Consider the following 13612-nt stretch of genomic DNA (forward strand, 5'->3'; position numbering starts at 1 on the left):
CACCATACAGGAAGGTATGATGACTGACATGTTTGGCAAGGTAGGTCCAGGGCCACCAGACACAATGTTGATAGGTACAGTATCTGTATCGGTTGTGAATGACAAAAGATGAAATGCAAGTATAATATTTGCACATTGTTATATTAGCAGAACACTGTTTCAACAGGATTGTGTAGGAGGTTTATTATACAGTATATACATGGAACTGTATAGTCAGTATGAGAAGAGTGCCATCCTCCTGCATCTCACATTTGCCTGTAGTTATTGAACTCTGCCTGCTGGACCCATGAGGCAAACTCTGTCATATCCACTCCACCCCTTCTTCCACCTGACTGCACATGTCCATAACCTGTAATGCATTACATAGAGGAAAGGGACCTCACTGGAGACTTGAAAACAGATTCTTAACCATAGAACTGTGCATATCAGTGTGTAAGACAGTCAAATCCTTCAATTTCTGCAAATAGAAAATGCCATTCTAGTTCTGGTTAGACAGCTGACGTTGTACTCTACACATAATTTATTTTTGATTGTTAGGTAACGTATAGGCATACTGTCTTTATAAGCAAATCAATATATTTACAGCAGAAAATCTTTTAATTATTGATGGATGTACACTCAAGCTGGCCGATGTTCGTGCAATGTTCATATGTAGCCTACACCTGTAAGGATATTAGTTCTAGGATTTGTCTCCCGAGAAAGATCTAACGGCGGACTTAAGGAGCGTCGAGGCAAAACCAGCCAATTACAGAATATTGTGTTGTAGGAAAGCTGAGCTGACTAAAGACCGGAATGTGATGAAATGTTGAAACTAAGTTGCAAGCTACTTTTGTAGCAAGGTGATGTAGAAGGAGTGTCTTATGAAACACATTCCAAACACTGGCTCTTGCTATCTTGTAATAACTGATTTAAATCAGCTAGATAGCTGCAGCTGGCTATCCTATCACCAAGCTCTGCTAGCTAGCTGCTGTCTGCTTGGCTAAACACAACCCTGAATTAGCTGACCATCTGGGGATTGCGAGGCAGTCAGACCGGAAGAAGTCCTCAATTTCAAAAACGTTGTTCTCTCCATAGCAAAGCTCTCTTAGCTTACATCACTGTACTCACTACTTGAATGGCAAAGACATAACCAATGAACACCCACATCAAACCACACCCAAGACAACTATTATTTGCCTTCAGTCATGTCCGCTAGCATTTCTTAATGAGCATTGATGAAAAAATGAGCCTAATCAGGAAGTGCAGTCTTCAGTTGTGTTTACTGTGTTTTCATTCTCCCTCAGATCGTTGCCCTGAACAAAACCAATGAGAGAATGTGGCCTTACCATGTAAACCAAGAGGATGAAGACCCAGACATAAAAAAGATTAAGAAGGTATGTGCATGCATGCTCGTGTGTGTGTGTAATCTGCGTACGTGGGGGTGTGCCTAAGTGTGTGTGTGTGTATATGTATTCCACGCATTGTTAGATTCCTGGACTGTTTATACAAGCAATCAGACATCCCATCCACCATAACCCTCCTCATTACCACTGACTTCTTCAAGACTTTGGCAAAATCGACAACCCTTTCGGCCATTGAACGTCTTATCTAACCGGGTGTCAAACTTCAAATCAAATGTTATTAGTCACATGCGCCGAATACAACCTTACAGTGAAATGCTTACGTACAGCCCCTAACCGACAGTGCAGTTTCCAAAAATTGCAGATAAGAATAAGATAAGAATAAGTAATAAAAAAATAACAATTTATACAGGAGGGTGCCATTACAGAGTCAATGTGTGGGGGCACCGGTTAGTTGAGGTGGTAGTGTAACGACCCTGGGTTATTATTATCGCGGAAATCGACCCTGCCGTTCGAGCATGCATAGTCGAAAGCGCTCCGGACCCCGGGCTCGAAGGTTGAGGGTTCGAGATCTGCTCTCTGCTGTTTCTTTACATTGGTGTCAGTAGTAAAAACGTTGATAAAAGTTAATCAGCTATCTAGCTGACTTCTGTGGCTAGCTACCGTAGGTGAGAACAGGGTTGAAAATGCTTCGAGGGAATCCGAAAGATGGAGGTAGGGGACGATTATGGCCAAGGAGGTGCGTGTGCATTGATGTCGGGGGATCTGGCTTCGCCAGGGCCAGAGATCACCAGGGCTTCGGAGCCCAGAGGCCGCTTGAGGGAGGACGTTAGAGTGATGGCGGCTGAAGCGGGCATGAGTGCCTCGTCGACTGTGCTTCGCGCGGATTCTGGTGGGCGGACCAAAGGGGTGACGTCGACGCGGCGGGACGAGGAATCTGGGGCTTAGGATGTAAACAAACATGGCGGCGCCCAGTTCCCAGCTGCGTCCGTATCAGTTAAGACCCCGAAGTATTCCGGTAAGGCGGATTGGGAAGCTTTTCATGCTCAGTTTGAACTGTTAGCTTATTTTAGGTGGTGGTCGGATGAAGAAAGGACACCGCAGTTTGATATTGATTAGCCCCGAGGACAGACATGATTATGGTGCTTTAGTGGGAGCACTGAGGAAGCGCTATGGACAGAGCAGCCCAGAGCCGGAAAAGCCTGCATGGGTGGCTGAAATGACAGAACTCATTCGTGCTGTGTCGCTACAGGCGACACAAAACACGCACCCTGGTCCCAGGGTCTGCTGGGGTTGTAGCCAGCCAGGCCATCTACGCCGGGATTGCCCCATGTCCCCCAGAGCTCAGGGAAACAGCTCGGGGTCCGCATAGACCGGGTAGTGCAGACCCCTGGCTTTCTTTCCCAACCACCATCATCTTCAGGAGGAACCCACCGGCACAGACGGGGAAGCAAGGCTCCACCTCCCCCAGAAGCATACAAGAACAAGCGGCTGAAGCCTGTTGTTGTGGTGGGCCGGACCTGTGTTGGGGACTTTTGTCATGTCCCTGTGACTGTGGAGGGGGTGCCCTGCTCTGCCCTGGTGGACACCGGGTCCACAGTAACTCTGGTGAGGCCGGATATTGTGCAAGGTTGGACTCAGTGTGAGCCCACAACTGTCCAGCTCCGCACAGTCACAGGTGAGCTGGCACCCATGAAAGGGAAGGGAATAATGACTCTGACAGTAGGGGGCAGGACTGTGCGTCATCCTGTGTGGGTGGCGGCTGTGCAGGACCCTTGTTTCCTGGGGTTGGACTTTCTTAGGTGCACAGGCTGCCAGTTAGACCTAAATGGGGTCACACTGAGCTTCCAGGGAGGGCCGGCAGTCACCATGCCTCCCCCCAATGTCACATTCACTCAACGCAACAAACCCTTTACTCCAACAGTTAAAGCAGCAGAGACTCATGCCCCCCCCCCCCCCCACATCTGTGTGTTACATTCCCCCCAGCTACCTCCACGACACATCTCTCTGTGAGTCCGGGCCGTGTTCCCCCAGCCCAGCTACCCCAGATGGGAGAGGAGAGGACACTGTCTGCAGTGAGGGAAATATGGGGGAGGAACTGTGTTGGTCTTGACCCTGAGCAGCAGGAACGGTTGTGGCAGTTGCTGTTTGAATTCAAAGACAGCTTTGCGCTGAGTGAGGAGGTGGGTCAGACTCATCTGGTGCAGCATGAGATCGACACAGGTGATGCTCAACCCATCAAGATGCGTCCCCGCCGTATCCCGCTGGCACGCCAGGAGGCGGCAGACAAGGCTGTGTTAGAGATGCAGCGGGCAAACTTCATTGAGCCCTCAGACAGCCCCTGGGCAGCGCCAGTCGTCATGGTTCCTAAGAAGGGGGGCAAGCTGAGGTTCTGTGCGGACTACTGGAGGCTGATTGAGGTAACCAGGAAGGACTCATACCCCATACCACGCATCGATGAGTCGCTAGGGGGTCCGCCTGGTTCTCCTCACTAGACCTCCGCAGTGGCTACTGGCAGGTGCCCCTCTCCCCAGAGGCCAGAGCCAAAACGGCGTTCTCCACTAACAGAGGACACTGGCAGTTCAAGGCCCTGTGCTTCGGTCTGTGCAACGCTCCAGCTAGAGAGAGCTGTGTGCAGAGGAGGGGGTCTGTGCCACAGTGTGTCGGGCGTGCGGGCCTGTCTGCTGTGAGCTGCTGACTGTCGACGTGGCTGAATGTGGCAGCAGCAGGGATGGGACACAGACCTACAGCCAGTGCTACAGTGCGGTTGTGGTCAAAGTTTGAGAGACTGCGACTGGCTGATGGTGTGCTACAGCGGGCATGGAAGGAGGCAGCTACGGGAGAGGAGAGGTGGCAGGTGGTGGTCCCAAAAGCACTGCGGGAGGCTGTGCTCCAGAGTACTCATGGGGGGGTGGGGACTGGACACTTTGGGATCACAAAAACACTCCGTCGCCACTGTCAGGGCTTTTACTGGGGGCAGCACAAGATGGATTTTGAGGACTTTTGCCGCCGCTGTGACCACTGAACAGCGAGAAAGGCCCCCCCAGGCCGCTCTTATGCTCAGCTCCAACAGTTCCCATTGGGGGCTCCCATGGAGAGGATGGGAGTCGATGTAGTTTGGCCGTTCTCCACCACAGACAGTGGAAACCACTGGGTGCTCACGGCCATGGACTATTTCACAAAATGGCCTGAGGCCTCTGCCTGGCCAGGAGGCAGAGATCATTGTTGACGCCCTGACAGCGGGGTTGTTCAGCAGGTTTGGAGCTGCAGAGTCCATCCATATCGACCACGGCAGAAACTTTGAGTCCCGTGTGTTCGCCACCATGTGTGAGAGAATGGGTATGCACAAGACCCGCACTACTCCTCTCCATCCTCAAAGTGATGGCCTTGTGGAGCGCGCACCTGCCTGTGGTCCTCATGGCATGCCACTCCGTTGTCCAAGACTCCACCTCCTGCACGCCTGCCCTCCTCATGCTGGGGAGAGAGATTCGCACCCCTGCGGAGATGGCGTTTGGTCAGCCCCTGGATAGCCCTCATGTTCCCCCGGGGCCGGAGTATGCCCGGAGACATGCGGACCGCCTGGAGACAGCCCACACCTTCATTTATTAGTTGTTACCAGACGCCGCTGTTCTATCCTGTCGGTAGATCGTATAACCAGCCATATTGTCGTCGTTCAGCCACGACTTCATGAAGCATAATGTTACAGTTTTTAATGTCTCGTTGGTAGTTTAATTATCCCAATCATTTGTTCATTTTATTGTCCAAAGATTACATGTTTGCGAGCAGAATTGAGGGGAGTGGGGGTTTGTTCTATCGCCTCCTACTCCTCAGAAGGCAGCCCGCTCTCCGGCCTCTCTTTCACCGCCTCCTCTTTGCGCAGATCACGGGGGTCGGGGCCTGTTCCCGAGGGAGCCACATATCCTCCGCCTCGGGCTCGTCAGAGTTGTGAAGGAAGAAAAATATTATGCTCGTCCGTGGCGAGTAATCACAGTCCTGATGTCTAGAAGTTATTTTTGGTCATAAGAGATGGTAGCGGCAACATTATGTACAAAATTAGTAAAAAATAAGTTACAAACAATGCAGATAAACAAAACAAAAACAAAAAAAACGAAATCAGTTCAGGGCACGTAAAACGTCTGCCTTCTGCTCCGGCGCCATTTTTACAATTTTTTAGACTTGATTAGACTTGCTCTTATCTCGGGAACTGCCAAAGGGGGTGGTGTTGCAATCTACAGCAGAGAGAGCCTACAGAGTTCTATCTTACTATCCTGGTCTGTACCCAAACAATTCGAACTTCAACTTTAAAAGATCCATCTTTCCAGATACAAGTCTCTTACTGTTGCCGCTTGCTATAAACCACCCTCTGCCCTTGACACCATATGTGAATTGATTGCCCCCCATTCTATCTTCAGAGCTCGTGCTGCTATGTGACCTAAAGTGTGACATGCTTAACACCCCGGCCATCCTACAATCTAAGATTGATGCCCTCAGTCTCACTCAAATTATCAATAACCCCACCAGGTACAACACCAAATCCGTAAACACGGGCACCCTCATAGATATCATCCTAACCAACTTGCCCTCCAAATACACCTCTGTTGTTTTCAACCAAGATCTCAGCGATCACTGCCTCATTGCCTGCAGCCATAATGTGTCTGTGGTCAAACAACCACTCCTCATCACTGTCAAATGCTCCCTAAAACACTTCAGCAAGCAGGCCTTTCTAATCAACCTGGCCCAGGTATCTTGAAATGATATTGACCTCATTCCGTCAGTAGAGGATGCCTGGTTATTCTTTAAAAGTTCCTTCCTCACCATCTTAAATAAGCATACCCTGTTCAAAAAAATTTGAACCAGGAACAGATATAGTCCTTGGTTCTCTCCAGACCTGACTGCCATTGACCAGCACAAAAACATTCTGTGGCGTTCTGCATTAGCATCAAACAGCCCCCGAGATATGCAACTTTTCAGGGAAGTTAGGAACAAATATACACAGGCAGTTAGGAAAGCTAAGGCTAGCTTTTTCAAGCAGAAATTTGCACAAACTCAAAAAAGTTCTGGGACACTGTAAAGTCCATGGAAAATAACAGCACCTCCTCCCAACTGCCCACTGCACTGAGGCTAGGAAACACTGTTACCACCGATAATTCACAATAATTGATCATTTCAATAAGCATTTTTCTACGGCTGGCCATTCTTTCTACCTGGCTACCCCTACCCCGGTCAACAGCACTGCACTCCCCACAGCAACTCGCCCAAACCTCCCCCACTTCTCCTTCACCCAAATCCAGATAGCTGATGTTCTGAAAGAGCTGCAAAATCTGGACCCCTACAAATCAGCCGGGCTAGACAATCTGGACCCTCTCTTTCTAAAAGTACCTGCCGAAATTGTTGCAACCCCCTATTACTAGCCTGTTCAACCTCTCTTTCGTATCGTCTGAGATTCCCATAGATTGGAAAGCTGACGCGGTCATTCCCCTCCTCAAAGGAGACACTCTAGACCCAAACTACTACAGACCTATATCTATTCTACCCTGCCTTTCTATGGTCTTTGAAAGCCAAGTTAACAAACAGATTACCAACCATTTTGAATCTCAGCGCACCTTATCAGCTATGCAATCTGGTTTCTGAGCTGGTCATGAGTGCACCTCAGCCACGCTCAAGGTCCTTAACGATATCATAACCACCATCGATAAGAGACAACACTGTGCAGCTGTATTCATCGACCTGGCTTTCAACTCTGTCAATCACCACATTCTTATTGGCAGACTCAACAGCCTTGGTTTCTCAAATGATTGCCTCGCCTGGTTCACCAAGTACTTCTCTGATAGAGTTCAGTATGACAAGTCGGAGGCCCTGTTGTCCGGATCTCTAGCAGTCTCTATGAGGGTGCCACAGGGTTAAATTCTCGGGCCGATTCTCTTCTCTGTATACATCAATGATGTCGCTCTCGCTGCTGGTGATTCTTTGATCCACCTCTTCGCAGACGACATCATTCTGTATACCTCTCGCCCTTCTTTGGACACTGTGTTAACTACCCTCCAGATGAGCTTCAATGCCATCTCTCCTTCCGTGGCCTCCAACTGCTCTTAATTGCAAGTAAAACTAAATGCATGCTCTTCAACCGATCACTGCCCGCCCGTCCAGCATCACTACTCTGGACGGTTCTGACTTAGAATATGTGGACAACTACAAATACCTAGGTGTCTGGTTAGACTGTAAACTCTCCTTCCAGACTCACATTAAACATGTCCAATCCAAAGTTAAATCTAGAATCTGCTTTCTATTTCACAAACAAAGCATCCTTCACTCATGCTGCCAAACATACTCTCGTAAAACTGACCATCCTACCGATCCTCGACTTCGGCGATGTCATTTACAAAATAGCCTCCAACACTCTACTCAGCAAATTGGATGCAGTCTATCACAGTGCCATCCGTTTTATCACCAAAGCCCCATATACCACCCACCACTGCGACCTGTATGCTCTCGTTGGCTGGCCCTCGCTTCATATTTGTCGCCAAACCTACTGGCTCCAGGTCATCTACACGTCTCTGCTAGGTAAATCCCTGCCTTATCTCAGCTCACTGGTTACCATAGCAGCACCCACCCGTAGCATGCGCTCCAGCAGGTATATCTCACTGGTCACCCCCAAAACCAATTATTCCATTTGCCTCCTCTCCTTCCAGTTCTCTGCTGCCAATGATTGGAGCGAACTGCAAAAATCTCTGAAGCTGGAGACTCTTACCTCCCTCACTAGCTTTAAACACCAGCTGTCAGAGCAGCTCACAGATCACTGCACCTGTACATAGCTCATCTGTAAATAGCCCATCCAATCTACCTCATCCCATACAGTATTTATTTTTTTAGCTTGCTCCTTTGCACCCCAGTATCTCTACTTGCACATTCATCTTCTGCACATTTTACCCTTCCAGTGTTTAATTGCTATATTGTAATTCCTTTGCCACCATGGCCTATTTATTGCCTTACCTCTCTTATCCTACCTCATTTGCACATGCTGTATATAGATTGTCCTACTGTATTATTGATTGTATGTTTGTTTATTCCATGTGTAACTCTGTTGTTGTATGTGTCGAACTGATTTGGTTTATCTTGGCCAGGTCGCAGTTGCAAACGAGAACTTGTTCTCAACTAGTCTACCTGGTTAAATAAAGGTGAAATAAAAATAAAATAAAATAAATAAATGTAGACATTTGTTAAGGTAAAGGTCTTTATTTTTTAGATTATCTATTTAATACATTTCGGTTCTTGAAAATGTGCTCTGTTCTTTGTCCATGTTCTGTCACTAAGTGTATTTCATGTTGGTGTAATTCAACATGATATAGGACAGAGAAAAGCAGAACTCCAACATAATTTGGGTGCTTTTAAGGAGTACATTAGGGGAATGATAATCTCATACTTTGAAAAAGTTCAATCTGCGTTAGAAATTAAAATGAAAGAAAAATATAAATTATTTACTATTTTAGAAAGGCCCATAAAAAACTTTAAGGTAAGAAGAAAATACATTTCTGAATTTAAGCAGGAATCTGATCTTTTGAAGAGAGCCAACAACTACAGGTTCAACTCAAATAAAGCATACTATTTTACCAAATAAACCTGGTAAACACCTTGCAGCCCTTACAAAACGATTAACAACGCTATTCAAAACAATTTTCAAATCTCTCAAAGTTTCTATATTTATTTTCCGTAATACTCCACCAAAGACATTCTTTCTTTTAAATATAATTCTCGGTCATAACAGGCTTTATATGGGCAAATACAACTCATAGAATAAAAACTAAAGTTTTACATCTCCCTAAATTGGCGGTTTTAACCTTCCAGACCTGGAATTGTAAAAACTCGCCACCAAAGGCTTTTACTTGCGACATATTGTTAAATGTACTAAAGAGGCACAATGGGTACATATTGTTAAATGTACTAAAGAGGCACAATGGGTACATATTGTTAAATGTACTAAAGAGGAACAAGGGGTACATATGAAAGATGCGCATACAGATCCCCAAAATCTTTTCACGTGTCTATTTCCAAAGACTAAAGCGAAGAACATTAACAACTTCATAGTTTAGGACAGTATAACAATATGGAAGAAAATGAAACGGACTGCAAGAACCAATATCACTCCCTAAAAACACACCCCTATGCAACAATTCCTGGATAGCTTTTCAGAATTCACAGATGAATAGGCCCATATGGAAAACTAAAGGCATACATGACATGGTAATAGGAAATACAATTATTTCCATGACATAATTAAAAAGCCATTTTGGGCTGACCAACGTAGACATTTTCAAATACATGCAACTTTAAAAGTTTAATATCAGGATATTCATATGATAGGTAATGTATAGAAAATCTTGCAACCTATCCAACTGACAATTTCTTAGAAAAAAACTATTGGAACCAAAACTTAAAAATAATTGATATTGGCACAAGATGAAGGGAGTGTTGCAACATAACTAATGAAATTACAGTTAACAAAAATGTATGCTTAATCCAGTATAAACAAAAATATAGAATTTATTATACAAGAGACAACATTCACAAATTCTACATGTCTTAAGTATAAAATTAACTATGAATCTATAATTCATGCCTTCTGGGTGTGCTATAAAGTCCAAAAGTTATGGGCAGAGTTAATTATTACAATGTAAATGTACTTTTTAATCCGTCTATCTGCAAATTTGAAGACATGAAATATGAGGGTGCGGTGAGAAACCGTACTTTTCTCGTCAATCATAAAAAAAAAAAAAGTTTACCTAAAAACTGTAAATCAAATTATCCTCCATCGTTGAGACAGTGGAAGAATCAAATGCATTATTATTTAAATATTGAAAAGGTGTGGGCAACAGAGAAAAACAGAATACCGCAATTTGAGGTTATATGGCATAGTCTTACAAGCACTGGAGATGGATGCGGTGGGAACATGTGGGTCTGGGCAGGTGTGATGTCATTGATGTTTGTGTGCTTCGTTGATGTTTGTGTGATTCAAAACCATCTTTTGTCTGTATACGTTTATATTGTTAGAAACATTTGATAAAATTTTACCCCCCCCAAAAAAATATTCTAACCTGTGTGTGTCTGTCTCCCTGTACAGGTGCAAAGCTTTATGCGTGGCTGGCTGTGCCGTAGGAAGTGGAAGCTGATAGTTCAGGACTACATCTGTTCTCCCCATGCTGAGAGCATGAGGAAGAGGAACCAGATCGTCTTTAACATGGTGGAGGCCGAGACAGAGTATGTACCTAAAACCACTCACACAGAGACTGATTGATTGATTGAGTGGCTGATTTGTTAATCGATTAATTGAATGAATGATTGATGAATTGAATGATTGACTGTTGTTATTTATTCGAATCCAGCACCAGCACACCTGATTTCACGCATAGTGTGATTAGACCACAAGTCGCGTATTCAGGTGTTTTATTGCTGGGCTGGAGCAAGGTCTGCATCCTACACTCTTAGAAAAAAAGGGTTCCAAAAGTGTTCTGCGGCTGTCCCCATAGGAGTTCCCTTTTTGGTTCAAAGTAGAACCCTATTTGGTTCCAGGTAGAACTCCTCTGTGTAAAGGCTTCTACCTGGACCCGAAAGGGGTTGTTCAAATGGCTTCTCCTATGGGTACAGCCGAATAACCCTTTTTGCTTCTAGATAGCACCTTTTTATTCCAAGATTGTTAGTCTGATCCTTGTTGATCTAACCCTAGGTATGTCCACCAGCTGTCTATCCTGGTTAACTGTTTCCTGAGACCTCTCCGCATGGCCGCCAGCTCCAAGAAACCTCCAATCAGTCACGATGATGTCAGCAGTGTGTTCCTCAACAGGTACAACACATGCATGCACACACACACACACTCCCACACACACGCACACACAGAAACATGTTTGATATTCTGTTTTTTATTCATTTTATATCCAGTGAGACCATCATGTTTCTACATGAGATATTCCACCAAGGTCTCAAAGCCCGGATAGCGAACTGGCCTACACTGGTATTGGGTAAGTTGGCATTACACACACTGCAAAATGCATGCACACACACATAGACGCACACATGCACTCGCGCCCACACGCACACACACACACACACAACAGTTGCATAGACCATGCAAACCACTCCCACACATTATCGTTATCGTTTTTATTATCGTTTTTATGTTCGTTTTTATTTCTATTAGTTTCAAGGTTTTTATTTAAAATCAGTTTATTTTCAGTTAGTTTTCAGATCCACTTTACTATTTTTTATTTAGTTTTTAAGTTTTATAAAAACGTTTCTAAGAACACACTGGAAGGGAGTCAGCCCGGTAGAGGAGTGTGGCAATGAATTCTAGGCGTATTCAGCCTAAGGAAGGAATCAGGCCCCAGCCCCCTGCTGGTCCTGGCAGTGGCACCTCAGGAACCTCCCCAGCTCCTGGTTCATCCTCTCCACCTGCCTGTTAGACTGAGGCCAGTACCTGGAAGTGAGGCTGACTGTGACCCTTAGCTTCTCCATGAAAGCCTTCCATACACTTGATGTGAATTTGGGGCCACGGTCGGGCCACAGTGCCGGAAGGCCTGCTGGAACAGTGCCTCAGCGACCTGGAGAGCGGTAGGAGACGAGAAAGGCATGATGAAACTACATGATTTAAAGAAACTGTCCACTATCACCAATATGGAGGTAAAACCATTAGAAGAGGGGAGATCAGTGACAAAGTCAATGGACAGATAAGACCTGGGAATCTGAGGCACGTGAAGTAGTTTCCCTGCTGGAGCGTTCCGGGGGATTTGGATTGGGCACATATGGAGCAGGAGTTGACATAACGAATGACGTCCTGCGCCAAGGTGGGCCACCAGGACTTTCCAGCACTGGACTGAATGGTGTGGGTGATCTGGATGTCTAGCAACGGCAGCTGTGTGTGCCCAGGTCAATAGCCAATCCCTTATCCCCGTCGGAACGTAGGTGCGCTCAGGACGACAGGTGGCAGTTGTGGGTTCCCTCTCCAAGGCCTGGCAACTGTCCACATCTAGGTCCCAGAGCATGGGGGCTACGATTCAAGAGGGTAGGATTATGGATGCACTCAAGACAGGAACCTCTCCCGAATCATAGACAGGGCATCGGCTTTGATGTGTTTTTAACCTGGGCTACATGTCAGCGTGAAATCGAATCTGGTGAAGACGTGGGTTCAGTATGTACTCCAGGTTCCGATGGTCGGAACTTACATTCTGATATCTTGCTCTTATTTCCGTTTTATGAAATAAAAGTGCATTAGCACTTACCCGTCCAGAAGTATGTCCTGTCCTTGCAGAAACAGCTCCTCAGTTCCTGTTTGAACCATAACACTCAAAGATTCCTCAAACAAAAAATCTGTCTCACTTTCACTTTTTCACTTTCACTTTAGACTTTGACTTCGCTTTTCCTGATTTATTCGCCATTATATCTTCAATGAAATCGTTGAAAATACAACTTTCTCAAATACTGCTGCGCATAACAAGCGTCACAGCAAGTCCTCTGATAGTCAAGGCGAGAATGGAGTTCCTTACGCGTGCATTTACAAACAAAGAATGGTGGTCCAACCCAAAACCATTACATACTAGATATCAGAATGTAAGTCATAATTTTACCTTCAGATGTGAATGTGTAAAAACTGTCATGGCGGAAACTGTTTCTGTTGTTGATTGCTCTTCTCAAACAAAAGCATGGTATTTGTTCTCTGTAATAGCTATTTTAAATTGGAAAACGTAGTTTGATTACCAAGATTCTAATCTTTTGAAGGGTGTAAGACACTTGCATTTTCAAGAATGTTTAATGTTACGACGTTGTATTTTTAGTTGTCACTCTGAAATGTCCCCTGATGTTGATCCCTGTACAGGGATCGCAGCCATAAGAGGTTTAATTAAACCTCTGACTTGCCTAGTTAAATAAAGGTATAAAAAACGGCAAATCGGCGGCTCAAAAATACAGATTTCCGATTGTTATGAAAACTTGAAATCGGCCCTAATTAATCGGCCATTCCGATTAATCGGTCGACCTCTAATATGGATTACCTTAACGTTGGGACAGGACAGCCCCCACACCTACTTCTGAAGTGTCCACTTCCACCACGAAGGGCAGCGTAGGATCTGGATGTTTAAGCAACGGGGCGGAGGTGAAACAAGGCTTCACCTTGAGGTGAGGTGATCAAGCTAAAGTTCTTAATGAATTGGCTGTAAAAGTTGGCAAATCCAAAAAAACATTGTAACCCTTTTATGGTGGTTGGGACTGGCCATGACCTGACAGCATCC

The 13612-nt window shown here is 45.5% G+C and overlaps 1 protein-coding gene across 2 annotated transcripts in view; it reads left to right on the forward strand.

Moving 5' to 3' along the window:
* Window positions 1–13612, forward strand: part of rasgrf2b (Ras protein-specific guanine nucleotide-releasing factor 2b) — a 177045-nt gene that overhangs the window by 80246 nt on the left and 83187 nt on the right. For both annotated transcript variants that reach the window (XM_036980258.1, XM_036980260.1), the window contains exons 4-7: window positions 1284–1373; window positions 10456–10592; window positions 11059–11175; window positions 11271–11350. In XM_036980258.1, coding sequence (XP_036836153.1) covers window positions 1284–1373; window positions 10456–10592; window positions 11059–11175; window positions 11271–11350 — 424 coding nt within the window. The remainder of the gene's footprint in view (window positions 1–1283; window positions 1374–10455; window positions 10593–11058; window positions 11176–11270; window positions 11351–13612) is intronic.

Source organism: Oncorhynchus mykiss, chromosome 6 (genome assembly GCF_013265735.2).
Source record: "Oncorhynchus mykiss isolate Arlee chromosome 6, USDA_OmykA_1.1, whole genome shotgun sequence".
In the NCBI taxonomy this organism is placed as follows: Eukaryota; Metazoa; Chordata; class Actinopteri; order Salmoniformes; family Salmonidae; genus Oncorhynchus; species Oncorhynchus mykiss.